The sequence below is a fragment of the Rhinoraja longicauda genome, chromosome 7, assembly GCF_053455715.1.
Source record: "Rhinoraja longicauda isolate Sanriku21f chromosome 7, sRhiLon1.1, whole genome shotgun sequence".
NCBI classification, from domain to species: Eukaryota; Metazoa; Chordata; class Chondrichthyes; order Rajiformes; family Arhynchobatidae; genus Rhinoraja; species Rhinoraja longicauda.
In genome coordinates this window covers 52,743,082-52,770,258 of record NC_135959.1, presented here as the reverse complement: position 1 = coordinate 52,770,258, position 27,177 = coordinate 52,743,082, and the positions used below count along the sequence as shown (strand labels likewise).

The window sequence follows — 27,177 nt, the reverse complement described above, 5'->3', positions numbered from 1 at the left end:
AGAGTATAGGAGGGAGATGGGCCAGAATATAGGAGGGAGATGGGCCAGAGTATAGGAGGGAGATGGGCCAGAGTATAGGAGGGAGATGGGCCAGAGTATAGGAGGGAGATGGGCCAGAGTATAGGAGGGAGATGGGCCAGAGTATAGGAGGGAGATGGGCCAGAGTATAGGAGGGAGATGGGCCAGAGTATAGGAGGGAGATGGGCCAGAGTATAGGAGGGAGATGGGCCAGAGTATAGGAGGGAGATGGGCCAGAGTATAGGAGGGAGATGGGCCAGAGTATAGGAGGGAGATGGGCCAGAGTATAGGAGGGAGATGGGCCAGAGTATAGGAGGGAGATGGGCCAGAGTATAGGAGGGAGATGGGCCAGAGTATAGGAGGGAGATGGGCCAGAGTATAGGAGGGAGATGGGCCAGAGTATAGGAGGGAGATGGGCCAGAGTATAGGAGGGAGATGGGCCAGAGTATAGGATAAGCCGGATGTCAATAAGACCAAGGAACTAATTGTGTGCTTTGGAAGAGGAAGGACCAAGGTCCACAAATCTGTCTTCATTGACAGGACGGTGGTGGAGAGAGTCAAAAAATTCAAATTCCTGGTCGTGTATATCTCTGGGGATCTTTGCCGACCTGTCCTGACCCACGTGGCCGCAGATGCACAGCCGAAGCCCCAGGGTAGTTAAAGAGCTTTGTGGAAATGGGAGTGCCCCTTGTACATATCCAATCAGCTGGTTAGTATCACATTCCCAAACATCTCACTCTCACTCTCTTCTGCAACCAGAGCCGCTGTTGCCACTCGGATCTCTCTCTCTTCCTAGCCAGTGCACAAGAGTTTTGTCCGCTGGATCACTGACTTTACTTCTTGGACGGACACGCGTGGGGAATTTGTCCCTGACTTGAGGGTGTGAAGCCGGTGGGGACCCTGGTTTATTCTCATCCGCAACGCAGCGCAGCGCAGCTCACCCACCCACACTCACCATGAAGCGGCAACGACTGATGTTGATCAATGCGCGGCTGTTCGCGGGAGCGGCGCTGATCTTTTTCTACCTGACCTCCTGCACCAACTACTGGCTCCACGCTGTGACCTGCGGGTCCGACAACAAAACGCAGGTGAAGAGAGAGGAGGAAGAGGGGAGGAGAGAAGAGGGGGAGTGGAGAGGGAAGGGGAGAGAAAGGGGGAGGGAGAGAAAGGGGGGGAGAGGAGAGGAGAGGGGGAGGAGAGAAGGGGAGAGAAAGGGGGAGGGAGAGAAAGGGGGGGGAGAGAAAGGGGGAGGGAGAGAAAGGGGGGGAGAGGAGAGGAGAGGGGGAGGAGAGAAGGGGAGAGAAAGGGGGAGGGAGAGAAAGGGGGGGGAGAGAAAGGGGGAGGGAGAGAAAGGGGGGGAGAGGAGAGGAGAGGGGGAGGAGAGAAGGGGAGAGAAAGGTGAAGGGAGAGAAAGGGGGGGGAGAGAAAGGGGGGGGAGAGAAAGGGGGGGAGAGAAAGGGGGGGAGAAAAAGGGGGGGGAGAGAAAGGGGGAGGAGAGGGAAGGGGAGAGAAAGGGGGGGGAGAGAAAGGGGGAGGGAGAGAAAGGGGGGAGAGAAAGGGGGAGGGAGAGAAAGGGGGGGAGAGAAAGGGGGAGGGAGAGAAAGGGGGGAGAGGAGAGGAGAGGGGGAGGAGAGAAGGGGAGAGAAAGGGGGAGGGAGAGAAAGGGGGGAGAGGAGAGGAGAGGGGGAGGAGAGAAGGGGAGAGAAAGGGGGAGGGGAAGGGGGAGTGGAGAGGGAAGGGAGAGAAAGGGGGAGGGAGAGAAAGGGGGGGAGAGAAAGGGGGGGAGAGAAAGGGGGGGGAGAGAGAAAGGGGGGGAGAGAGAAAGGGGGGGAGAGGAGAGAAGAGGGGGAGTGGAGAGAGAAGGGGGGGAGAGAAAGGGGGGGAGAGAAAGGGGGGGAGAAAAAGGGGGAGTGGAGAGGGAAGGGGAGAGAAAGGGGGAGGGAGAGAAAGGGGGGGAGAGAAAGGGGGAGTGGAGAGGGAAGGGGAGAGAAAGGGGGGGAGAGAAAGGGGGGGAGAGGAGAGGAGAGGGGGAGGAGAGAAGGGGAGGAGAGAAGAGGGGAGAGGACAGGGAGTGAAGGGGAGAGAGGGGGGGAAGAGGAGGGGGGGATAGACAGAGAAGAGGGGCGAAAGAGAATTGTGAATATACATAAATGCTGGAGTAACTGGGCGGTGAAGAAGGATCTCGACCCGAAAAGTCACCTCTTCCTTTTAACCAGAGATGCTGCCTGTCCCGCTGTTACTCCAACATTTTGTGTCTCTCTTCGGTGTAAACCAGCATCTGCAGTTCCTTCCTACACATCCCTGGAGAACACGGATAGGTGACGTTTTGGGTCGAGACACTTCTTCAGACAGGTCGCTTTACTCTTTTCGCTTTAAAGATTGTTTAATACGCAACCGATCCCTTGTGTGTACGTGTGTGTGTGTATGTGGCGTGTTTGTGGTGTGTGTGTGTGTGTGTGTTTGTGTATGTGTATGTGGTGTGTGTATGTATGTGGTGTGCATGTGGTGTGTGTATGTATGTGGTGTGTGGCGTGTGTGTGGTGTTTGTGTGTGTGTATGTATGTGGCGTGTTTGTGGTGTGTGTGTATGTGGCGTGTTTGTGGCGTGTGTGTGTGTATGTGGTGTGTGTATGTATGTGGTGTGTTTGTGGTGTGTGGCGTGTGTGTGGTGTTTGTGTGTGTGTATGTGGTGTGTGTATGTATGTGGCGTGTTTGTGTGTGTGCATGTGGTGTGTGTATGTATGTGGTGTGTGTATGTGGTGTGTGTATGTATGTGGCATGTTTGTGTGTGTGTGTGTGTGTATGTATGTGGCGTGTTTGTGGTGTGTGTGTGTGTGGGGTGCTGGTGTGGCGGTGTTTAGAGCGAGGGGCATCAGGCAGCTCGCTTCTCTCTGCACAAGTTCCTTTGAGCGCACCGAAAAGTTGGCCGCGTTGCAAATTCCACAGAGTTGGCAATGAATGAGTTCTGACTTGTTGAGACCCCGACCCACGTCGCATTGGAAAAGTTACGATAAAGTTGGTGAGAGAAGGGAGAAAAGAGATTGAAATAAGAGGGAGGTATTTAAAACCCACAAAGGCAAGAGTTCAGAGTGTGCACGTCAGGATAAGTGACAAGGAATGAGTCTCGAGGTTTGTAGGCGGTAATGAGTCCGACAGCAGGTAAATAGGCCCTTCGGCTCAAGCGTCCATGCCGATTAAGGTCCCCCATCCAAGGTTGTCCCATTTGCCCGCGTTTGTTCCATATCCGTCTAAACCTTCCCAATCTATGTACCTGTCCAAGTGCCTTTTAAATGTGTTGTAGTACTTGGCTCAAAAGCTCATGAGGCGTCCATATGCCCACTGAGTGAAAACGTTGCCCCTCAGGTTCCCATTAAAAATTGCCCTTCTCACCGTAAACCTATGGTTCTTGATTCCTCTACTCTTGGGTAACATACTCTGCATTCACAAGATATAGGAGAGAGCTTCAGGAAGAGATTAATAGAAAGAGGGACCATGAAATGACCTTGGCAAGTAGAATTAGAGAAGCCTAAAATCTTTTAAAAGTATATTAGAACCAAGAGAGTAGTTAAGGAAAGAACAAGAATAGTTAAGGGAAGTAATCTGTTTGTGGAGCCACAGGAAATGAGGTAGTTCCTAAGTAAACATTTCTCAATGTATTGAAGAAATGGGGGTTGGAGGGGAGGGGGGGGGGGGGGGGGGGAGGACTATATTGATATTCTGGAGTTTATCCATATCAGCAAGGAGGAAGTTCAAGGGGAGTATACTAAAGCGAGTCAATCACCAGGGGTTGACAGGATCTATCTCAGGATGCTAATTGAAGCAAGGGAGGAGATTGTGGATGTTTCCACTGGTGGGAGAGTCTAGGACCAGAGGTAATAAATAACCTCAGGATTAAAGGGTGCTCTTTTAGAAAGGTTGTGAGGAGGATCTTCTTTAGTCAGAGGGTAGTTAATCTTTGGAACCCATTGCCACAGAGGGCCGTGGAGGCCTTCAGTTGATATTTTTAAGGCAGAGATAGACAAATTCTTGATTGGAATGGGTGTCAAGGGGTAATGGGGAGAAAGTAGGAAAGTGGGATTTGGAGGCAGAGATCAACCACGATTGAATGGCGAAGTGGACATGATGGGCTGAATGGCCTAATTCTACTCCTATAACATGTGACCTTGTGAGATTGCTGGAGACCATTGTGAGCCATTGAGGTACCAGTTGACTGGCCGATAACTCATACTGTGCCGCCTGTGTCAATTTTCTGTTACTTCTTAAAACTCTCCGATCTGTGAGACATGTAGCCATGTATCTCTAAACTAAACTAAAGTAAATAATGCATTTTGGGACATCACATTCAGGGCGGATATACTGAGTAAATAGGAGGGAACTTAGGAGTTGTGGTGTCTAGAGCAACCTAGCAGTGCATGTTCATAGATTCCTTGAAAGTAATGACATAGATGGATTGGATTGTGATGAAGGTATTCCAATATGCTTTCCCTTATAAGTTGAGGAATTGTGCATAATGGATGGGAAGTTGTGTTGCAAAGGTACAAAACATTTTGGTTAGTCAGCACTTAAGAGTATTGTGTACAGCTCTGCAAATCTGTGTTGACTTTTAGCTCCCCCTAAAGAGCTGCAAGGAAAGTGTCGGCATTTAAACTGCATTCCACAACACTGTTTAAATGGGATGCAGAGTATTCCTCAATATCCTTTAAGGGGAGTTCAAAACCAACATAAATTCATACAGATCTTATCAGACAATCCTGCCAACAACTACAGAGCAGTCCTGAGTGACTATGTCATTGGAGACCCTCGGACTGTCTACAATTAGATTTACTGTACTAAACGAAACTAGACCTGTACAAAATGAGATAAAGATGAATCAGTGCTGAAATGGAGGATTCGTGAGTTAGACGTTGGATTTTCTGCTCCTTCTTCCACCCACCACCTGATTTTAAGGTCATATGTTTTTTTTGTTACATCTTCTGCCATAAGTTGGCTGGAGGCAGTTTCATTTTACTGGAAATGTTGTGTAGGTTCTATTCCAATAAGTGTAGGAAGGAACTGGTTTAAACCCAAGATAGATAGAAACAGACAGCATCTCTGGAGAAAAAGATGTTTCGGGTCGAGACCATTTTTCAGATGTCAGTCTGACGAAGGGTCTCGGCCTGAAACGTCACCCATTCCTTTTCTCCAGAGTTGCTGTCTGTCCCGCTGATTTACTCCAGCTTTTTGTGTCCATCTTCCATTCCAATAAGGCCGTGTATATTAAATCTGTTCTGGGCACTCCTTGACTTGTTTTCTTGGACAGCAGCCAAAGCTTTTGAGGGCGTGCAGCATAGGTTTACTAGGTTAATTCCCGGAATGGCGGGACTATCATATGTTGAAAGACTGGAGCGAGTAGGCTTGTATACACTGGAATTTAGAAGGATGAGAGGAGATCTTATCGAAACGTATAAGATTATTAAGGGGTTGGACACGTTAGAGGCAGGAAACATGTTCCCAATGTTGGGGGAGTCCAGAACAAGGGGCCACAGTTTAAGAATAAGGGGTAGGCCATTTAGAACTGAGATGAGGAAAAACTTTTTCAGTCAGAGAGTTGTGAATCTGTGGAATTCTCTGCCTCAGAAGGCAGTGGAGGCCAATTCTCTGAATGCATTCAAGAGAGAGCTGGATAGAGCTCTTAAGGATAGCGGAGTCAGGGGGTATGGGGAGAAGGCAGGAACGGGGTATGATCAGCCATGATCACATTGAATGGCGGTGCTGGCTCGAAGGGCAAATGGCCTCCTCCTGCACCTATTGTCTATTGTCTATAAAGGTAGACACAAAATGCTGGAGTAACTCAGCGGGATAGGCAGCATCTCTGGAGAGAAGGAATGGGTGACATTTCGGGTCGAGACCCTTCTTCAGACTTTGGTCATTTATTAACGCTGCAAATGTGTTATCTGATAGAGCACTTGCTGGAGTGAACTTTCCCTTCTGCCTTTTTGCCAAACAGATTTCATCCCAGAGACATCAAATCATTGCCATCAGTTTGACTGACTGTTCCTAAGACATGCCCTTCACCCAATTCTGCTCGAGTAGGACCTCAATTGCTCTCATTAAGATCCACTCCCTACCTGAAGCTCTACCAAAGCATCCACGCTGTATGCATCCAGAGACATACATGGTCACCCCTGGATTATGGTATCGCCCCGTCACAATCAGCTTGATACTGTATTCATTGCTCCTGATATGAGCTTCTTTACATCGGCGAGACCAAGCATAGACTCGGCGACCGTTTTGCTGAACACCTGCGCTCAGTCCTCCAAGGTCAGCTGGAACTTCCGGTTGCTAATAATTTTAACTCTCTGATCCATTACCATACTGATGTTTGTGCCATTGCCAGAGTGAGACCACATGTAAACTGGAGGAACAGCTCCTTATACCCCACATGGGTAGATTACAATCCAATGGTATGAACATTGAATTCTCCGATTGTAGGTAGCATCTCCCTTCTCAATCTCGCTTTCCCATGCCCCCTAACCTGATGCGCATCCATTACAACCACAATCCCAGCCCTCTTTCCCTTCCCTACCCCCCTCCTGATCGTTCCCTTCCGCCTATATCCCTCCCTCTAGCTTTACATTTCACCCGGTCTTCTCTCCTTTGTCTGCGATCCCCCGACTACCACAATCAGTCTGAAGAAGGATCCTGAGCCAAAATGTTGCTTCTTCATTCCCTCCTCCGATGCTGCCTGACCAGCTGTTACTCCAGCACTCGTGTAGAAAGAAACTGCAGATGCTGCTATATACTGAAGATAGACACAAAGTGCAGCAGTCTGAAGAAGGGTCCCAACCCGAAACATCACTCATCCTTTTTCTGCAGAAATACTGCCTAACCCACTGAGTTACTCCAGCACTTTGTGTCCATTTTACTCCAACACTTACTCCAGCACTGCTCAATATTCCTTGCTGCGGTTCCTTGTGTCTCCAACTTGATTTCTCTCTCCCTTTGGTGCTTGCTGAGCTGCTGTGTATCCTTCATTTCAGCACAGATTCATCCTTATCTGGCCTATCTTGTGCAGATTTGCACATATTTACATTGGCCTTAAGCTCCTCCTGAAGCACGACAAGGAATACATTGGCAATGGAACAGCATTGGGGACAGTGAGTTACACTCCATAATCGCCACTCGTATACAATTCACACTAGCACACTACATCTGACTGATGTGTACATTGTAGTTGTTGTAAAGAGATTGGGATCAGCTCCAGCAGTTTATTTTTTGCTTCAGATTCCAGCACCAGCAGTCTCTTGTGTCTCAGATGTTACTTGTTGTCTTTGAGCTTACCCTAGGAGCTGCAGAATCTAGACCGGCATTTAAAAAAGTGCCTTCCACTCCCTCCAATACTCCTGAAAGTACTTTCAATTGAAAGAGTGTAAGAAAATAACTGCAGATGCTGGTACAAATCAAAGGTATTTATTTCACAAATTGCTGGAGTAACTCAGCAGGTCTGGCAGCATCTCAGGAGAGATGGAATGGGTGACGTTTCGGGTCAAGACCCTTCTTGTCTGAAGAATGGTCACCTTATTCAACCAATCCAAGCACAGTATTTTAACATCTGCGAGTGTCTTTCATCTGAGTTGAATTTCATTATTTCCTTACCTTTTAATGTGTCGGTTGGATTTTGAAACCCAGTCTTCACTCCAAATGCATGGTCTGAGTATTAAAAATGAATTATGTTGTTGCTGTTTAATTTAATTGGGGTAATTATCTCTTGCACTCATTAGTCTGCTGAGGCCCAGTTGTTCAATGGATTGCAAGGGCCACAACACAGCCAGATGCAGAAACCACCGACTGACAATGGAACGGAGCTGAAATCTGGCATGGATTCGCCACAGTCCACAGTACGTTTAGCATTTTTTTTTCTGTATTGTTAAAGAAAACTTAAAAACATAGCACAATGATTTGGCAAGACAATCAAGTCTTTATTCAAAAGCACCAAAGACAGAAATCACTGGGAGCAATCTAATCTGCTCAGAGATGGCGCGGTCCAGTCCAGTCGCCGTCGTGATAGCTCTGCGGGAACTGTGCGTTTTAAACTGGTATGTTTACTTTAAAATTATCCCTAAGTGCTCTAGCGTGTGCTAGCACTTAGCATTAACCAATGTACGACCGGGAAACGCTCGTAAAATTAAACTCGAGCGCTACAGGAGCACTATTAAACAGAAATCTACTCACCGATATACCGATAGAGGTCATCAAAGGAGCGCACCGCGGCAGCAGCAGTGGGAGCGCAGGTCAGTGGGAAAGTCGGAAAAAACACAGAGGGAAGCGAGGGGGGATTCAGAACAGGCTGAGAACCCAAGTCTTACGTCCACCTCTGCCCAGCATACTTCTGGCCAACGTCCAGTCCCTGGAGAAGAAGCTGGATGACCTGAGGGCAAGGATCAGATTCCAGAGGGACATAAAGAACTGTAACATCCTTTGTCTGACCGAAACATGGCTGACCCCGCTGGTGCCTGACCAGGTGATCTGCCCATCCGAGTCCTTCACTGTTTTCCGGGCGGACAGAACGGAAGAATCCGGGAAATCCAAGGGCGGAGGAGTCTGCTTCTTGACCAATAATAACTGGTGTAATCCTGGGAATATTAAGACGCTTTCTCGTTCCTGCTCGCCGGACCTGGAACATCTAACTATCTTATGCCGACCATTCTACCTACCCCGGGAGTTCAGCTCGGTGATCATCACAGCCGTCTATATCCCACCGCATGCGGACACCGACGTGGCACTGTCCATCCTACACGATGTGTTGTGTCAACACCAAAACAAGAACCCTGATGCAGCTGTGCTGGTGGCTGGAGACTTCAATAGGGGAAATCTCAAAAAGGTCATGCCCAACTTCTACCAACACATCACGTGTGTCACCAGGGGGGAAAGAACTTTGGACCACTGCTACACGCCGTTCAGGAAAGGCTACAAGGCCGTTTCTCTCCCTCCTTTTGGGAAATCTGACCACGCTGCCATTTTCCTGCTGCCGGAGTACAAACAACGGATAGTACGGGAAGCGACAGTGACGAGGGACGTAAAGCGGTGGGCTGACCATTCAGAGGCCATGCTGCAGGATGCACTGAGCGAAGTCGACTGGAACATGTTCCAAGAAAGTTCCAGAGACGTAAATGAGTTTGCGGAAGCGGTTACGGACTTCATTGCCACAATAGCCGATACCATCATCCCCACGGTAGTCAAGTCAAGTCAAGTCAATTTATTTGTATAGCACATTTAAAAACAACCCACGTTGACCAAAGTGCTGCACATCTGACTAGGAAAAAAAGAAACATACAGTGGCAGGCAGCCAAACACAACGGCGCGGCCATCTTGAACAAAATGTTAATTCAATCACCCACAGTCCAACAATAAAAGCACTAAACAGGCACCCAAATTACCCAACCCCAAAAACCCCCCAAAACACAGTCCAACAATAGAAGCATTAAATAGGCATTCAAATCACACACCCCAAAACCCCCAAGAACACAGTCCAACAATAAAAGCATCAAACAGGCACTCAAACCACCCAACCCCAAAAACACACAAAAAAGAAACATCCATCAAAGAAACATCCATCACAGTGAGTCTCCTCCAGTCCTCTCTCTCCTCACTGTGATGGAAGGCCACGATGTCTTTCCCTTCTCCTGCTGTCCTCGCCCGCAGTCAGGTTGTTGTGGTTGCAGGCCGCACCGGACGGTCCACAGCGGGCCGAGCCCAAGGCGCGTCGCGTCGCAGCCGCTCCCGCAGCCTCCGAGGACGGCCGGCTCCGCTGATGATAATTCCGATCCGGGGCGGGCGAACACGCTGTCGCTGCCGCTGTTGCTGCACGTCGGGGCGGTCGTGGCTCCCGACATTGAAACCCCCGCCCAGCAGAGAAATATCCCGCGGCCATCTTAGGCCGCGCCGGACGTTGAAATGTCCGCGCCCCAAGCCCCGCGATCCGGGGTGGGCGAACACGCTGCCGCTGCCGGAGCTCCCGATGTCGGAATCCACGCGGCCCGAACCTAAGGCAAGTCGCAGCCGCTCCCGCAGCCTCCGAAGACGGCCGGCTCCGGTGATGGTAAGTCCGATCCACGGACTTGGATGGTAAGTCCGATGGAGGCTGACAGCTCCAGGAGTTGGGCCGATGGTAGGCCGCAGCAGGAACGGAGACACGGCCCAGAAAACAAAGGTCGGGTCTCCGTTCGGAAGGGACACATATTTACAGTGTTAGTTTCCCCCTCCCCCCCACATACACACACAGAACACAAACACAAAAACACCACATCACAACTACAATTAAGACAAAAAAAAACAACAAAAACACAAAGACAAATGGACCGCAGGTGAGCGGCAGCTGCTAGGGCAGTGCCGCCACGGTAAGGGTCAGTATCTTCCCTAACCAAAAACCCTGGGTGAACAGGTCTATTCGCGTGGCCTTGAATGATCGCACCGCTGCTTACAACTCCGGCCTGGCATCCGGCAACATGGACGACTACAAGGGAGAGTCCTACCGACTGCGAAGGGCAGTGAAGGATGCAAAAAAAAGGTACCGGGACAAGATGGAGTCACAGATGGAGCAGCAGGACACCAGGCGCCTTTGGCAGGGGCTGCGGACTATAACTAGCTACAGGTCCAGCACCCCCTCAACCGGAAGTGCCGGCTCCTCCTTAGCTGATGACCTGAACTCTTTTTACGGACGGTTTGAGACGGGTAACACCACCAGCTCGCCGTCTAAAAACAGCACCGAAGGGGCGCTGGCTAGCGAGGCTGGAGGGGGATCCACCGCCGGGGATGTGCACACATTCTCGGTGTCCGAGCATGAGGTGAGGTGGGCTCTGACGCGTGTGAACACGAGGAAAGCTGGAGGCCCAGATGGTATATCTGGGCGAGTACTAAAGTCTTGTGCTACTCAACTTGCTCCAGTGCTCACCACAATATTCAACCTCTCCTTGGCAAAGTCCGTGGTCCCTGCATGCTTCAAAAGATCCATCATTGTACCGGTGCCAAAGAATGCCTCTCCAGCGTGTTTAAATGACTACCGACCGGTGGCCCTCACCTCGGTTGTCATGAAATGCTTTGAGAGGCTAGTCAAGAAGCACATCTGCGCCCTCCTTCCTCGCAACATGGACCCACTACAGTTCGCATACCGTCCGAACAGGTCCACGGATGATGCGGTCTCCCAGGTTCTACACACCGCTCTCTCTCATCTGGACAGCCAGGGGGGCTATGTGAGGATGCTGTTCATTGACTTTAGTTCAGCATTCAACACAATAGTCCCCAGCAGACTGGTTGAGAAGCTGCTGGAACTGGGGCTTAGCACCCCTCTGTGTGCCTGGGTCCTGGACTTTCTCACTGCCAGGCCCCAAGTGGTCAGGATGGGGGAACACACATCTAGCTCCCTCACCCTGAACATAGGATCCCCCCAGGGCTGCGTCCTTAGCCCCCTACTGTACTCCCTGTACACACATGACTGTGGGGCCAGGTTCAGCTCAAACTCCATCATCAAGTTTGCTGATGACACTGTGGTGGTGGGCCGGATCTCCAACAACGATGAGAAGGCTTACCGGGAGGAGGTGGCTGATCTGGCAGTCTGGTGTCAGGACAATAGCCTCCTCTTGAATGTCACTAAAACAAAGGAGCTGATTGTGGACTTCAGAAGGGCTAAACATCCAAGGACGTACACGCCACTCGAGATAAATGGGTCTATTGTGGATAGGGTGAGCAGTTTCAAATACTTGGGAGTCCGCATCGCAGAGGATCTGACGTGGGCAACGCACATTGCCGCACTGGTGGGTAAGGCTAAGCAGCGCCTTTACCACCTTAGACAACTGAGGAAATTCAGAGTGTCGCTGAGAATCCTTCATTGCTTCTACTCTGGGGCTGTAGAGAGCATCCTGTCCGGCAACATTACAGTCTGGTTTGGGAACAGCTCTGCCCAGGACAGGATGGCCCTGCAGAGAGTAGTGCGTTCGGCAGAACGCACCATGGGAACTACACTCGTCCCCCTGCAGGACCTATACATCAGGAGGTGCAGATCCAGAGCAAGCAAGATCATGAGGGACCCCTGCCACCCCAGTAACGGACTGTTCCAGATGCTACGATCAGGCAAATGCCTCCGCTGTCACGCTGTGAAAACGGAGAGGATGAGACGGAGCTTCTTCCCACAGGCTATCAGGACTGTCAACTTTTATAACCCCAGAGACTAAATTTTTGTCGACACTTTTTGTGCTATGTTTAGTAACTTATTAACTTTATTTATATGCTGTAACTGTAATTCTTTTTGTGCACAACCCGCAGGCATTGCCACTTTCATTTCACTGCACATCGAGTATGTGTATGTGACAAATAAATTTGACTTGACTTGACTTGACTTGACTTGCTCCTTACAAACAGACTTTCCTTTTGATGTTCTGTTTTCCATAGCAAGCACCTTAGGAATTTTCCCTCTTCCCAAATGGTTTTACAACACTCACAGACCATTCACTTCCGGAAAACACAGAACGGGAATCACAGCCAAATGGGAATCACCCCATTATAGATAAGCAAATGTCTTGTCACCCTTTCGACCTTATGTTATTGTTTTTTGATTGCCATTTGTCGTTTGACAACATAACAGAATCTGACTAAAGTAAACTGCAGGGAGTGTCAGTTATGCATGCTCAGTTTCAACCTTCTTTAAAGCACAGAATTATTACAATGCATGAAGAGGACTTTAAACATTTCAAGCACTGTACCTATCCCTAACCCTTTCTGTCTTCTTGAAGCTTTGCAAATTATCTTTGTCAGTATGTTTAGGTTTAGTTTTTATTATTGTCACATGAACAAGGTAGAGTGAAAAGCTTTGCATTGTATGCTATCTAATCAAATCAGAAATACAATCAAACCAAAGGTCATCAGTTCATGTGATAGGAGTAGAATTAGGCCATTTGGCCCATCAAGTCTACTCCGCCATTCAATCATGGCTGACCTAAATACAATAGGTAGAGCAAAGGGGAAGATGCAGACTATAGTTCTCAGCATTGTGGTGCACCAGTTCCAGAGCCAATGTCTAATGTCCTCAATGGGGTAGAGGTGAATTAAACAGTGATATTGAATGCAAAAAGTATCCCAGAGGGAAACTGAGTCTTAATAATATCACAGTGCTTAGTAGTCCTCTCCTCCTCAATTATACATCTTTCAGAAAGGGTTCAATTTCATTTTTAATCTGCCCTCTTCGGTCAGATCAGACCTCAACATGCAGATCAGACCTTGTCATATTTTCTCCAGTCATCACTACCTCAAATCTCATTTAATTTTGGCTACCTAATATTTTCTTAGGTTTCCTGGAAGGTTTTAATACAAAGAAGTCGTTTTCTACTTGATCACGGCCATCTCTTGCTATTTGGTCACTTTCAGAGAAACAATTTGCAGAGTACATCTCATGGGTAATTCTGATAAAGAAAAATTGATCTAGGTTGAGCTGCTGTCTCAGAGTGCCGGCTTCTTGGGTTCGATCTTGACTTCGGCACTGCCTTTGTGGAGTTTGCATGTCCTCACTGTCAAGTGAGTTTTCTATGGGTTCTCCTGTTTCCTTCTCTATCCCAATGCTGTGTAGTTTTGTAGGTTAATTGGTCTCTGTAAATTGCCATTTGTGTATAGGAAGTTAATGAGAAAGTTGAAAAACAGAGAATTAATGTGAACGGATGATCAATGGTTGGCATGGACATGGTGGGCAGATGGACCTGTTTCCACGCTGTATCTATCAATGAATCATACAGTCAATTGAAAAAAACTTCCTGCACACTGGATATTGTCTGTATTATGGCATCTGACATTCACACATCTTCATTCTTCATTCACACATCAATTTTTGAGCCACCTTTACAAAATAGTCTTCCAACCTCAAACAGTGCATTCGGTTTCAAAGATGTTTCAATAAATATAGAAACTTCAGAGATACAGTGCGGAAACAGACCCTTTGGCCCATCGAGTCCATGCTGACTAGCGATCTCTCTTGTACATTTGCACTATCCTACACACTAGGGATAATTTGCAATTTTACTGTTCAATTAACCTACAAATCTTTGAATGAATGAATGAATGAATAAGTTTATTGGCCAAGTATATACACATACAAGGAATGTGCCTTGGTGCTCCGCTCGCAAGTAACAACATGAATATACATAAACAATTAAGAATAAAGCGTTAAACATTAAAACATTAAGAATACATCATTACGGTTTAAACATGTGAGTGAAATAAACCAGAGCAAAAAGAGACTACAGACTTTTGGTTATTGAGTTGAGCTACTACTCGCGGAAAAAAAGCTGTTTTTATGTCTGGCTGTGGCTGCTTTGACAGTCCGGAGTCGCTTTCCAGAGGGAAGTGCTTCAAAGTGTTTGTGGCCAGGGTGAGAGGTGTCAGGTGTGGAATGTCATATTGAGATTCTTTGTTTTGTACACACAAGCATGCAAAGAGGCCACATATAGGGCATGGACAAAGTAACAAAGTATTCCATTTAGTCCCCAATATTTCCCCCTTTGTTCCTGGTGACCCCCCTCCCCCCACACCTGGTCTCCGTTTGTGAATGGGACTGACTGTATTGCCGAGCTCAATAAAATACACATGGTTCTGTTTCAGAGATCTTTGACTGGAAGAAACGAATCAAGTCCGATGGGCTCATCAATGCCTGAAAATGGAGCTTTACAACATCAGAGGAAAAAAAGATATATTTATTCGGAATATAGCCTATTATTGGTGAGTAATATGTTCAAACAAATTAAAAGTTGCTTCAAATTTTCTCTAACATTCTTCTCATTAGACATGGTGACCATAACAATCTGAAAGCATCACAAATGAGCATTTGTTTTGCTGGCTGAGACTGTCTCAATGTCCTTTATTCTTTTCCTATTTGTGAGAATGTAGTTTGACTCCATTGACACAATGGAAACCAAGCTATAGGTAGAGGTGAACTGGCTCTTCTCTCTCTCTGCTCTCATGCACCATTTAGAAAATGATGGAGGAATAGTGTTCTTATCAAAGACCTATATGGCAAACAAATAAAGCCACCAAATAATAAATTATACATTTTACACATTTCTATATTTTATTAAATGAGGAACAGTAGGGGACTCCAGCTCCAGAAAATGTGTAGGAAGGAACTGCAGATGCTGGTTTACATCGAAGTTAGACACAAAATGCTGGAGTAACTCAGCGGGGCAGGCAGCATCTCTGGATAGAAGGAATGGGTGACATTTTGGGTCAAGGCCCTTCTTCAGTTGAGAGTGATGTATTCTGCACAACAGTAATAACCCCATTGACACCCAATGAGTTTGTGTTCAATTACCCCCTGGACACTGGTTACTTTTCTCAAACCACTCCAAGTGTTTTCTGGTATACAGAAACCTAGTTAAAATACAGAAATGCCTACCTGGAGCAAATAGGCCTATCCTGCAACCCTCTCCAGCTTAATCCTTTTAAATTTCTGCTCTATAATACAAAGAATTCAAGGAGCAAGGCATTCTATGATGATACTGCAAATGAGTTATCTAAATGAATGAAGTGACTTTTCTGTAATCGTTTCAGTGAATTTGTGTTGTATATCTTTGAACTAGTAAATGGCTTTCTTTATTTTTGTGTGATGTTACAGAAGGATCACAGGTTAATTTACCATCATGAGGGCTTCTTCTGGAGATGCACATTTACTGATAAAGAGGCGGTCAATCAACTCTCAAAATTTATTATCAGTGAGTGAACACTTACATTTTGTAGAGTTATAATCTTTTGTCTTTTGGTTGATTGGGGCTCATCGGATAATGTGACGCAGCTCTGGGCTTTTGGGGCCTAGGTACTCGCTCGCTACACCGTTTGTGTTTCCTGTACGTGGTTAGTAAGGCAACAAGAACTGGAGTATCTCAGCATCTCTGAAAGACAGGGATAGATGATGCTTTGGGTTGGGACACTTCTTCAGACTGACTGTAGTAGTGGGGAGGGGGGAGAAGTTGGGGACAAATCCTGGCAAGTGATAGGTGGATACAGATGAGGGGAGGATTGATTGTCAGATGGTGAGTGGTGTTCTGTGGCACCACAAGGTTAATGCAGGGCTGCTATCTCCCCCTACTGTACTACCTGCTCATGGCATAAATTCCCTGCTGGACTCTTGGCCTGACTTTTATATCCTCATGTTAGGAGGGTACTCTGTGTGGTATTGAACAGCTTTAAAAGGGGGCTTTTTTGAAGAGGTTTAATGATTTCCCACAAAGGGTGGTGGGTGAATGAAATGAACTGCCAGAGGAGGTAGTTGAGGCAGGGACTATTGCAACATTTAAGAAACAATTAGACAGGTACATGAATAGGACAGGTTTGGAGGGATGTGGACAAAACACGAGCAGGTGGGACTTGTCTGGCTGGGACATGTTGGCTGGTGTGGGCAATTTGGGCTGAAGGGCCTGTTTCTATGCTGTATCACTGACTATGACTCGACTTTCTCTGCTACTAAAAGAAAATCTGCAACGTTTCTAGTCTTTTCAAATATCTGGGTCCATTTTGATAAACCTTTTTCTGCATTTTCCATGCTGTATGACTATGATTATCAAGAATGTTCTGGAATCCTGCTTCATCTCACTCATGCCTGGAGTGCTTGCGCTCTAGGTTATAGGTCTGATAATGTGGCACAACAGGTAGGTTTAGAGGGATATACCAAATGCAGCCATCTCTGAAGGACATATATCTGTGGTCAATATTGCTGAAAGATGTGGAATACAAGAAAGGCTCTATATCAAGGAGGAATTTACTCAATGACAAAATGTGTCTATATTTGATCGCTCCGAAGTGCTCATTTAAAATGTGTGCATATTTGGAGTGGCAAAGAAAATGCCTGCTGATGTGGGAGCGTCTAGTCCTTTTTATATGGCTTATCATTGTTATTATGGGCATATTGTTTAACTGATTCAGAAATTAATTTCTTGCTTTCTCTGTTTAGTTAATCAACCACCTATAAAGTGTTGTGTGCACGCCTTTTATTCCCCATTTCCAAGCGAACCAGAGTTCATTAATGCCGAATTTCAATCTTCACTTGGTAAGTGCTTAACATTTTGCAACTTATTGCACACAATAAAAAAGTATTTTTATGTTATTAACCCACTGATATTTGCTGCTTAGTTCAGGTTTTACAGGGTGGAGCAACATTTGATGCATTTATTCAATCGCTTAATATAAACCTTATATGACATATTTCATTTAAGAATTAAGATGATTATACTACTCTGTAGTCATATTTGCTTGCAGTTTCATCTACTTTTACTCTCTGAGTTTGACCTGAAATCTGCAGATGGGAAAATCAGGTAATTCTCAAAAAAAAGCATAACCCAGGGCACGTAAAACATTTATTAAAATCCAAGGACGTACCACAAGTAAAATAATGTAAATAAATAATATAAATGAAAAACAAAACCTACAAATGACATTTTCTGCAACTACATCTCACTCTCTCATTTACAGTTCCTTTGCAAGGTATTCTTCCAACTGTGAACTGTAGAGTTGTTCTTAACTAAATAATTTTAGGGAGATTTCACCATGCCAGACCTACAGGGTGCTCTGCCAAGAGCTTTTTGCAACTTGTCCCCTTCCTTTTCATTCTTTGCTTTTTCATTCAAAACTTGACCAACAACAATCTGACACAAACTTCACTTTTAATTTGCAATCTGCAGCTTTTTGTGCATGACAAAGATGCTTTTTGGAAGAAAAGCTTGTGTTTATCTGCAATTTAAAAACTTATCAATGGAGTTTTCCGTGATATGAACTTCCAAATCTACATCTATATACTAAAATTCTCATTTGTTTGTTTGTTCCTGAACTACAGCCAAAATGGTACACGATAGTGCAACAATTTTAGGCCCACCTTACTCACCATTGTCCTGTTGTGCTGTGGATGAAGTTTCATTCAAATTGGTGTTATATTTTTTAAGTTATTCACATTTTAAAGTTAAAAAAAACGCACATGCACACTTACTTAAGATGGCCACTGCATCCACATGTGTGCAGAACAAATGCGTCCGCACCTGCGCAGATGGGGCCCATTGATCTCGGGTACGAGCAGGGCTTGGCCTCCTGTCTCTTGGGGGCGGGTTTGCCGGCTCCGTAATGGCGGGAGAGCCAGGCCTGGTGTCGGGGAAGCAGCCTGGGCCTGGGCCTGGACGTGACCGGGTAACCGTGAGCCTGAGGTGGGCCAAGGGGTAAGGCGGCGGCAGCAGCAGCGGCGGTGAGGCCGGGTGTTGTTGGAGGCCGAGGCCTGGGCCTGGCGTTGGGCCTGCCCTCAGCTCCGCCGTCCCCACTCCTCTCCCCGGCCGCCTCAGCGCCTTCCCCACGCCGCCCAAATTCCAGCGGCATCGGCGCAGCAACAGTGGGAGAGCTGCTGCCGTCTACCCATCGCACTAAACATCCCCGCACTGGGACGGGACAGGACTCTTTCCCTGCGACCCCCCCCCCCCCCCACCCTGCTCCACCAATGGCGGCTGCATGGGCTGGGAGGCGGGTTGTCGGGCTGGGAGACAACCTCCGTGATGGGGGAGGGAGGGGGGGAAGAGGGGGGTGGAGTGGGGTGGAGGAAGGGGGGGAGGGGGGAGAGGAGAGGGGGTAAGAAGGGGGAGGGGATGGGTGGATAGGGGGGAGGGGAGGAGAGGAGGAGAGGGTGCTGCACCAATGCAGGAGAGTTTTGGGCCCAACGGGTCCACTTGGTCTAGTATCTAATAACATGGAACTGCAAATACAGGTTTATACCAAAGATAGATTCAAAATGCTGGAGTAATTAAGCAGGTCAGGCAACATCTCTGGAGAAAATGGATCGGTGACATTTCGGGTCGGGACCCTTCTTCAGACTGATTGACCATGATTGAATTGCGGAGTGGACACGATGGGCCGAATGGACCAATTCTGCTCCTATGTCTTATGGTCTTATGAACTGACATGCAGCTGTTGTTTATAGCAGATAATCCATTTCTTTTGCCTGGTAAATGCATCTGTTAGGGATTAATGAAACTTTGCTAGTTGCTACCTTACCCATACCAGCACTTTTATTAGATTAATGCCAATTTGTGCTCTATTTTTCCAGTTTATCGTGAATTTTGGACTGCACTGATGTTCTTGGGAGTGATTGTTATTACAATTGGATTCATATGCATCATTTACAAAGCATTCTGTCAGAATTACAGGACATATAAAACAGTGGGAGCAATTTTCCTCATTGGTGGTGAGTGAAATCTTTGTATATTTTTCCCATTTATTAGTACTTGCCACCAGTTGATTTTTTAAATATTGGTTAGTATTATCTGTCCTTTATCTTCCTGCCAAAATATAATCAAATCGCATCACACTTACATACTGACCTTAATTTGTCATAGATCTACCTATTCTACCAGGCTAAGTCCTAAGTCTTAAAATATTACCTTCTGTCTCATGTTTAGATTAGTTTAAAGATACAGGCCGTTTGGCCCACCGAGTCCGTGCCGACAAGTGATCAGCCGCACACTAGTTCTATCCCGCACATTTGGCACAATTTTCAGAAGCCAATTAACCTACAAACCTGCACTTCTTTGGAGTGTGGGAAGAAACCGGAGCACCCAGAGAAAACCCAAACGGTCACACGGAGAATGCACAAACATTGTCCAGACAGCTCCTGTAGTCAGAATCGAACCTGGGTCCCTGGCATGGTGAGGCAGCAACTCTACCGCTGCGCCAGTGTGCTGCCCTTTGCAATATTTCCTGGAAAGTCAGGTCTCTACAATGTATCATGAGCATATACAACCGATTTGAATTGTCACTAGATTAAATTAATTATGGTGGCTGATTTATTTAGAACAGTAGTCATCGAGTGAAATTCTTATAATCTGCTCTCTGACCAATGGGAAGTTTAGTTCAGTTTTAGTTTAGTTTAGAGATACAGCACGGAAACAGGCCTGTTGATCCTCTGAGTCTGCTCCGACAAGCGACCCCCCCTCCCCCACAGTAACACTATCCTACACACACAAGCGACAATTTACAATTTTACCAAAGCCAATTAACCTACAAACCTGTATGTTTTTGGAACGTGGGAAGAAACCAGTGATCCCGGAGAAAACCCATGCAGTTCACAGGGAGTACGTACAAACTCTGTACAGATAGCACCCTTAGTCAGGATCAAACCCGGGTCTCTGGCGCTGTAAGGCAGCAACTCTACCGCTGCACCACTGTGCTATCCCGGTCAATCGTTCAGCATCTGACTCAGCAGATGATGTTTGTAGTGCTCCCTTCTGTTGCATGGGCCCCAGGCCCAATGTTTCATCCAACCTGCAGACCCCATTTCCTGCACTTCCATCCATTATTCCCACCCTCTGAGGCACCAATTCCCATGCTTTCTTTGGACTGACTAGTGTCCCCCTCCTCTCTATGTCCAAGCTCCCTTTCTACTACGTACCTGGAATACTGGTCAGTTTATAACAATACTGTGCAATATTGTGTAGTAAAGTGAATTAAAATGCACTAGGTAATATTGTAATATTTAATTGCATGAATTAATTTGGAAATGTTGCCAATCTGGCACCACCAAAATCCGGAGCATGCTGGATATTCGAATTCTACTGAACTTGTTTTATTTCAAATGGAAAGAGTAATGACGAATGGAGACATTTTGAGAGGTTTTCGCCTGCATTGCTTTTTAATTTTGTGTCTGGATAGTTGCAAGAGGACAATTAAACTAGGGGTCTGTTGAACATCATTAATGGAGCCCATTTTCCTTTCTTTCCATTAATAAACTCTTGAGTGGGATTTATAATGTCTTCACGAATGCTTTAAGGCAAAGTGCATATATTTCAAAAAATGATGTGGCTTATTTGGACAATACCAGTGCTCCGGTTTCCATATTCCAATGATGTGCAGGTTCGTAGGTTAATTGGTTTCTGTAAATTGTCCCTAGTGTGTAGGATAGAACTGGTGTACGGGCAATCGCTGGTCGGGGTGGAATTGGTGGGCCGAAGGGCCAGTTTCCACTCTATATCTCTAAACTCCAAAGAACATGGAGAACATGAATATAGATATGTATGTTTGACCCAAGTTCCTGCTACTGACCATGTACCTCATCCAGTACCGTTGTTCCAAAGCAGGTAAACCCCACAACTCTGTTTATTTTAGAGATACAGCGTAGAAACAGGCCCTTTGGCCCACTGCGTCAGCGCCGACTAGCGATCTCTGCACACTAGCACTCTCCTGTACACAAGGGACAATTTCAAATTTTACCGAAGCCAATTAATTACAAACCTGTATGTCTTTGGAGTATGGGAGGAAACCGGAGCATCCGGAGAAAATTCATGTGGTCATGGGACGAGCGTACAAACTCCATATAGACAGCACCCGTAGTCAGGATCGGTCCCGGGTCCCTGGCGCTGTAAGGCAGCAGCTCTACTGCTGAGCCACCGTGCAAAAGTACACTATGCCCATGCACATGGTTATGAAGAACAATATATCCATGCAAGTCCACTTACATAATTATACAATATTTATGTTTATTATTGTAACATGTACCAGAGTACAGTGAAAATCATTGCTTTGCAGGCTATCCAATCAGATCAGATAACAGACACAAAATGCAGGAGTAACTCAGCTGGACAGGCTAATAGAAAATAGAAAAATAGGTGCAGGAGTAGGCCATTCGGCCCAGATTGAGGGGGGATGGAGTGGGTGAGTGGGAGAGGTTTGCATGGAGGGTTGCCGGGCCCGCAGGAGAGTTTTGGACCCAACAGGTCCACGCCCGGCTAGTTAATACTATTAATACTGTACTATTTGTATATATATTTATTCCCGAAATACAGCCAAAACGGTACACGATACTGTGACAATTTTAGGCCCACCTTACTTTTAGGCCCACTTTAGGCTGTTGGGTTCCCATTGTGACATCGAACGCGGCTGACGGCCAGGGTAAGTGAAAAAGGGATTTATTAAAGTTTAAAGAGGTGATTTTTAAAGTTTAAAAAGTGAAAAACTTTAAAAATATAACAACCATTTGAATCGCAGGCCAATGGTGAGTAAGGTGGGCCTAAAATTGTTGCGGTATCGTGTACCGTTTTGGCTGTATTTCGAGAATAAATATATATATAAATAACAAGATGAGAGTTTTAGTAATATATATATATATTATACATATGTATAATATTATATATTATACATAAATACAATCTTGTTAATCTCAGGTACAATAGATGGAGCAAAAGGGAAGACAAAGAGTGCAGATTATAGTTCTCGGTATTGTAGTGCAAAGGTTCCATAAACAAAGTCCAAAGTCTACAATGGGGTAGACGTGAATTAGACAGTGAATTAGAGTTACTCCAGCAAGAGATGCTGCCTGACCTGCTGAGTTACTCCAGCATTTTGTGAATAAATACCTTCCATTTGTATCAGCATCTGCAGTTATTGTCTTATAGACAGTACCCTATGTTATGGTAGTACCATTCGCACGCCTGAGTACAGATATATCCAAGCTTGTCCTCACGCAAAGCAAAATATATCCACCTTTTCCTTCCTGGGAACACAAATATTCTATTTTTCTTTTAGCCCACCATTCATCATGTGATTTACTGCACTTGCATTGTAACCTGCTGCATCACATACCAACTTCAATTCCTGTGTAGGATCATAAGCCACAAGGACCCTGACTATGGATACTGTCTGTACGGAGTTTACACGTTCTCCCTGTGACCGCATGGGTTTTCTCCAGTGTTTTGTTGAGTGGGATTCCAAATTCCAAAGGCGTGCAGGTTTGTAGGTTAACTGGCTTCTGTAAATTGTTCCCAAGCGTGTCGGATAGAACTAATGTACGGGCGACCGCTGGTTGGCGTGGACTCGTTGGGCCGAAGGGCCTGTTTCAACATCACATCTTCAAACTCTAAACTCTAAAGAACTCTAAAGAATGTTTCTAATGTTGATCATCACATTTCCTCTCTTTTGTATTTAGGTATTTGTTTCACCGTGTCAATTATCATGTACGCCTTCTGGATATCAGCAATATCTCAGATGCTCGCAAAAGAAATAGCAAATTGCAGTTCTGCAAATAGCAATGCGAGTTATGGCGTGGATTACGGTTGGTCGTTCATGGCAGCACCTTTTGCGGTGTTATTCTCTGTAATCGCAGGTGTTCTTTTCATTAAATTGTCTAGTACTGAACCCAGTGAAAGTGGCAGCATCATTTAAATATTTTTTGGGTGCAACCAATTTTTTTTTAAATGAGGAAAGTGTCATTGTATGCTGAAGGGGCAAAATATGTCAAAGAAGAGACATGATAATTTGGACTCCATTTGATTACATTCAAAATGTAATTTTATATTGTATTACTGGCATTAAATGTTATTTGAAAATGTTATTGCATCTTAAACGTTTCCTTGATTCCTGAAAGGAACATACTCTTAGAAACAGTTGTTATTTTGACAATCGAAAAAGCTGGGGAAAATGCATTAGTTACTTTGGGGCAGTTTCTTCCTATGGGAGAAGAGAGCTGCTCTATTTCATTGAGTGAGAAATGGCTTGGTAGCTTGATGACAGGTTCTGCGAAAAGTCTGTAACAAATTCCCAAAATAATGATGTTTTTAAATAATCAAGAGCTCAGGTTAATTTACTTCATTATTGTAACTCCCAGTTTATAACTCCCAATAATTGCCATATTATCACGATTCAACAGCGAAAAAATCAAGAAGCAAACTATCATTAGTTGAGGAATTAGTTTTAGTTGTATTTTGTAATTATTAACATGATATTTGGTGCATAATAAAAATACATCAAATGAAATTCTGAATGTATTAGATTTTTAAAATGTTATAATCAGCATTTAAAAATATTAAAAATATTATTGCAAATTATATTTACCTAATGAATGGAATTGTAAATATCAGTTCCAAATGGGTTATGTGCTGAAGGCAACACAACTCTATAGTGCACAAGATTCTGCTATTTCTCTCGGATGCAAGTCATAGATCCAGACAGCAGATTTGCTCTATTGTTCTTGAGGCCCTTTGAAGATATCTGAGAAAACCCTCTGTCAGGATCCCCGCACCCTACCCCATGCCCTCGACACCCTTCCACCCTTTGCACAGCTCCCCCTGTTCCTCCAATCCCAACACCCTCCAGAGTTGACACCCTTTGCCCATCAACCTGCCAAAGACTCCTTTTTAAATTCATAATCTATTCCCTTTTGGAAGCTGTTATTAAATCAGCTTCTGTTTACTTCCTGAAAGTACCCTTAAGGATTTTTAGATTCTGATATGTTCCTTCCACAATACACAAAGTGCTGGAGTAACTCAGTGGATCAGGCAGCATCTCTGGAGAATGTGGATAGATGATGTTTCAGGTCAGGACCCTTCTTCAGACCGATGGAGTGAGAATAGAAGTGTCCCGACCAGAAACGTTGCATATGCACGTTCTCCAGAGATGCTACCTGATCCACTGAGCTACTCGGACAATTTGTGGGGGTTTTGGGGGTAAACCAGCATCTGTAGTTCCTCGGGTCACTGTTACCTAATATTAGTTTGTTGTTGCGAGCATTGTAGTATTACCTGCTTGTTAAGATACCAATTGTAATGACTGAGAATGATAAACAACTTTTGCTAAAGGGGCCACTTTGATTTTCTACGCAGCATTTTGAATCATTTCAGGAGGATTTTTGATTTGGAACATTTGTTTCCACACTGTAGAGGTTCACCCCTCCTCGAAGAAATCATTGCTGTGGTTTTCTCGATGTCTGAGTGATGAAAACGGAATCTGAAGCACCTGAGATGTAGTTTGTTAAATGCAGATATTTTGTATTATCTACTTCTCTGTTATACGGTGGTTTTGTGTATAGGGGCTTTTAACTGAGATTGTTTGTATTGTAAATGTGATCACGTGTAAAATATCATTCTTATTATTTGAAGTACAGAAAGTCAATGGAGAATTACGTCTTTCTGTCAGTGCTTGCTATTTGGAAAAGTATTTGGATTCTGACACACATTCTTGTTTTTCAAAGAAATAATACATAACAATATATCTGCAAAGCAAAGCTTAATATTTTTTTAATTTTTATAATGCTTATATAATTAAATGTGTGTCTGTTGGTTTGTCACCTTCCCATCAGTGTAAATAATTCCTTTATATTCACTTCCTCTGAAGCCTTCATGATTTTGAGCACTGCTTTTATACCTTAATAGGAATCTGAGGGGATTGTATTCCCAGTACTAATTGTTTTTGTGTTGAGATTCCAATGTGAAGTTCCATGTGAAATTAGGGGCACTTCATGATGTAAAAATACACTGTAAATCAAAGTACATTTTTGAGCATTCAAGTGTTATAAACATAGCACAAAAAGTAAGGAAATTTGTGTTTGGTAGATTATTTCTTTGTTGTAACAATGCTTCTTGGCAATAAATCTTATACCGTTAGAAAGCCTGTTTATTTCCCTTTTAAATGGTGCCACATTTGTAAGGAACATGCATTTGTGGGATGAGCAGCAGAGCTGAGTATGTGGGTTGCGCCCATGAAAAATCTGCCAAATCTTCTCTGCCAATGCCAAACAGCTTATTCTGCCATTGACTCTTGTTCGGTGTTGTTTGGTGGATTGGATGATTGAAGTCTGAAGTAACAAGACATATTGGCAATTTAACAATTTATTCATTTAATAAACAGGAGCCTCAGTAGCGTGTGGAAGGACCATACACAGCCACAACAGCCTGGCACCTCCTCCTCATGCTGGTCACCAGCCTGGTCACACACTGTTGTGGGATGGCATCCCATTCTTCAACCAGCATTTGTCGCAAGTCAGCCAACGTGGTTGTGTTGGTCACTCTGGCATGAACAGCACGCCCAAGCTGATCCCACAAGTGTTCAATGGGGTTGAGGTCAGGACTGCTGGCAGGCCATTCCATCCTCTCCACTCCCAAATTCTGGAGGTAGTCTCTGAGAAACCCTGCTCTGTGGGGGCGAGCATTGTCATCTTGGAGGATAGAGTTCGGTCCCAGACTGTGGAGATATGGGATTGCCACTGGTTGCAGAATCTCATCTCGATATCTCTCTGCATTGAGATTGCCTCCAATGATGACAAGTCTCGTTTTTCCAGTGAGGGAGATGCCGCCCCACACCATCACACTGCCTCCACCAAAAGATGTTACTCTATCGGTGCAGCAATCAGCATAGCGTTCTCCGCGTCTTTTCCACACTTTGACCCTATGATCCAACTGCCGTAGGCAGAATCTGGACTCATCGCTGAACATAACGTTCCTCCACATGTTCAGGTTCCAGTGCACGTGTTGCCGACACCAGCGCAAACGGGCCTGACGGTGAAGGGCAGTCATGGCATGCCTCCTGGCAGCCCTATGAGACCGGAGATCGGCTGCGTGCAGTCTGTTCCGAATTGTCTGGGCAGAGAGCCGTCGGCCATATCGTCCTGCAAACCTTGACTGCAAATCTGTAGAAGACAGCCTACGGTTCCTAAGTGCTGACAGGGTGAGGAAACGGTCTTCTTCGGGTGTCGTCTTCTTGGGACGCCCACTTCGCGGCCTGTCTCTGACATCCCCCGTTATATGGAACTTGGCCTTCACTTTGGAGATGGTACTAGGGCTCACTCCAAATAATGCCGCAACTTGGTTTTGCGGAACACCAGCTTGAAGTTGCCCTATCGCACGGGCCCTATCCAGATCAGTCAAACGTGGCATGCCGATTCTTGGAGCAGACACCTACTGACCACTGTAGCAGGGCCCATGCTCACAGATGCTGCCAATTAGGTGCCAATCAGGTTTGGCTTAGGACAAGCACATGTGGGACATCATAGATGAAGACTGGAACAATGAGGAATTCATTACCACAGATGGCTGTGGAGGCCAAGTCAATGGATATTTTTAAGGTGGAGATTGACAGATTTTTGATTAGTAAGGGGGGGGCAAGCCCGTTTAGGGCTTTATATACAGACAAGAGAATCTTGAAATCGATTTTGAACCGTACTGGCAGCCAGTGGAGAGAGGCCAGAATAGGGGTAATATGGTCCCCCTTTCGGATACCTGTAAGGAGCCTTGCTGCAGCGTTCTGGACCAATTGCAGGCAGGACAGGGATGTCTGACTGATCCCAGTGTACAGGGAGTTGCAGTAGTCCAAGCGAGAGGATATAAAGGCGTGGATGACTTTCTCCAGATCTTTGAAT

The 27,177-nt window shown here is 45.6% G+C and overlaps 1 protein-coding gene across 3 annotated transcripts; it reads left to right on the top strand.

The window, feature by feature from the left end:
- The first annotated feature begins 573 nt into the window (after window positions 1–573).
- On the top strand, window positions 574–25,420 carry LOC144595287 (transmembrane protein 182-like). Of its 3 annotated transcripts, none has more exons than XM_078402592.1 (7): window positions 576–1,106; window positions 7,778–7,894; window positions 14,637–14,753; window positions 15,646–15,742; window positions 16,978–17,073; window positions 19,105–19,242; window positions 22,975–25,420. In XM_078402592.1, the coding sequence occupies exons 1-7, from the start codon at window positions 975–977 to the stop codon at window positions 23,208–23,210; spliced, it is 933 nt and encodes a 310-aa protein (XP_078258718.1). In that variant the 5' UTR covers window positions 576–974; the 3' UTR covers window positions 23,211–25,420. The 3 variants fall into 3 exon arrangements, with proteins under 3 accessions (XP_078258719.1, XP_078258718.1, XP_078258720.1); XM_078402594.1 differs by lacking the exon at window positions 576–1,106 and adding an exon at window positions 2,163–2,370; XM_078402593.1 differs by lacking the exon at window positions 7,778–7,894 and having other exon boundaries at window positions 574–1,106.
- Window positions 25,421–27,177: the final 1,757 nt, after the last annotated feature.

Bases quoted from the DNA above. Each gene is read 5' to 3' on its own strand.
- LOC144595287 (XM_078402592.1), top strand. From the start codon at position 975: ATGAAGCGGCAACGACTGATGTTGATCAATGCGCGGCTGTTCGCGGGA. The intron at 14,754-15,645 runs GTGAGTAATATG...GTGATGTTACAG, and splicing joins CGGAATATAGCCTATTATTG to AAGGATCACAGGTTAATTTA. The intron at 17,074-19,104 runs GTAAGTGCTTAA...CTATTTTTCCAG, and splicing joins CGAATTTCAATCTTCACTTG to TTTATCGTGAATTTTGGACT.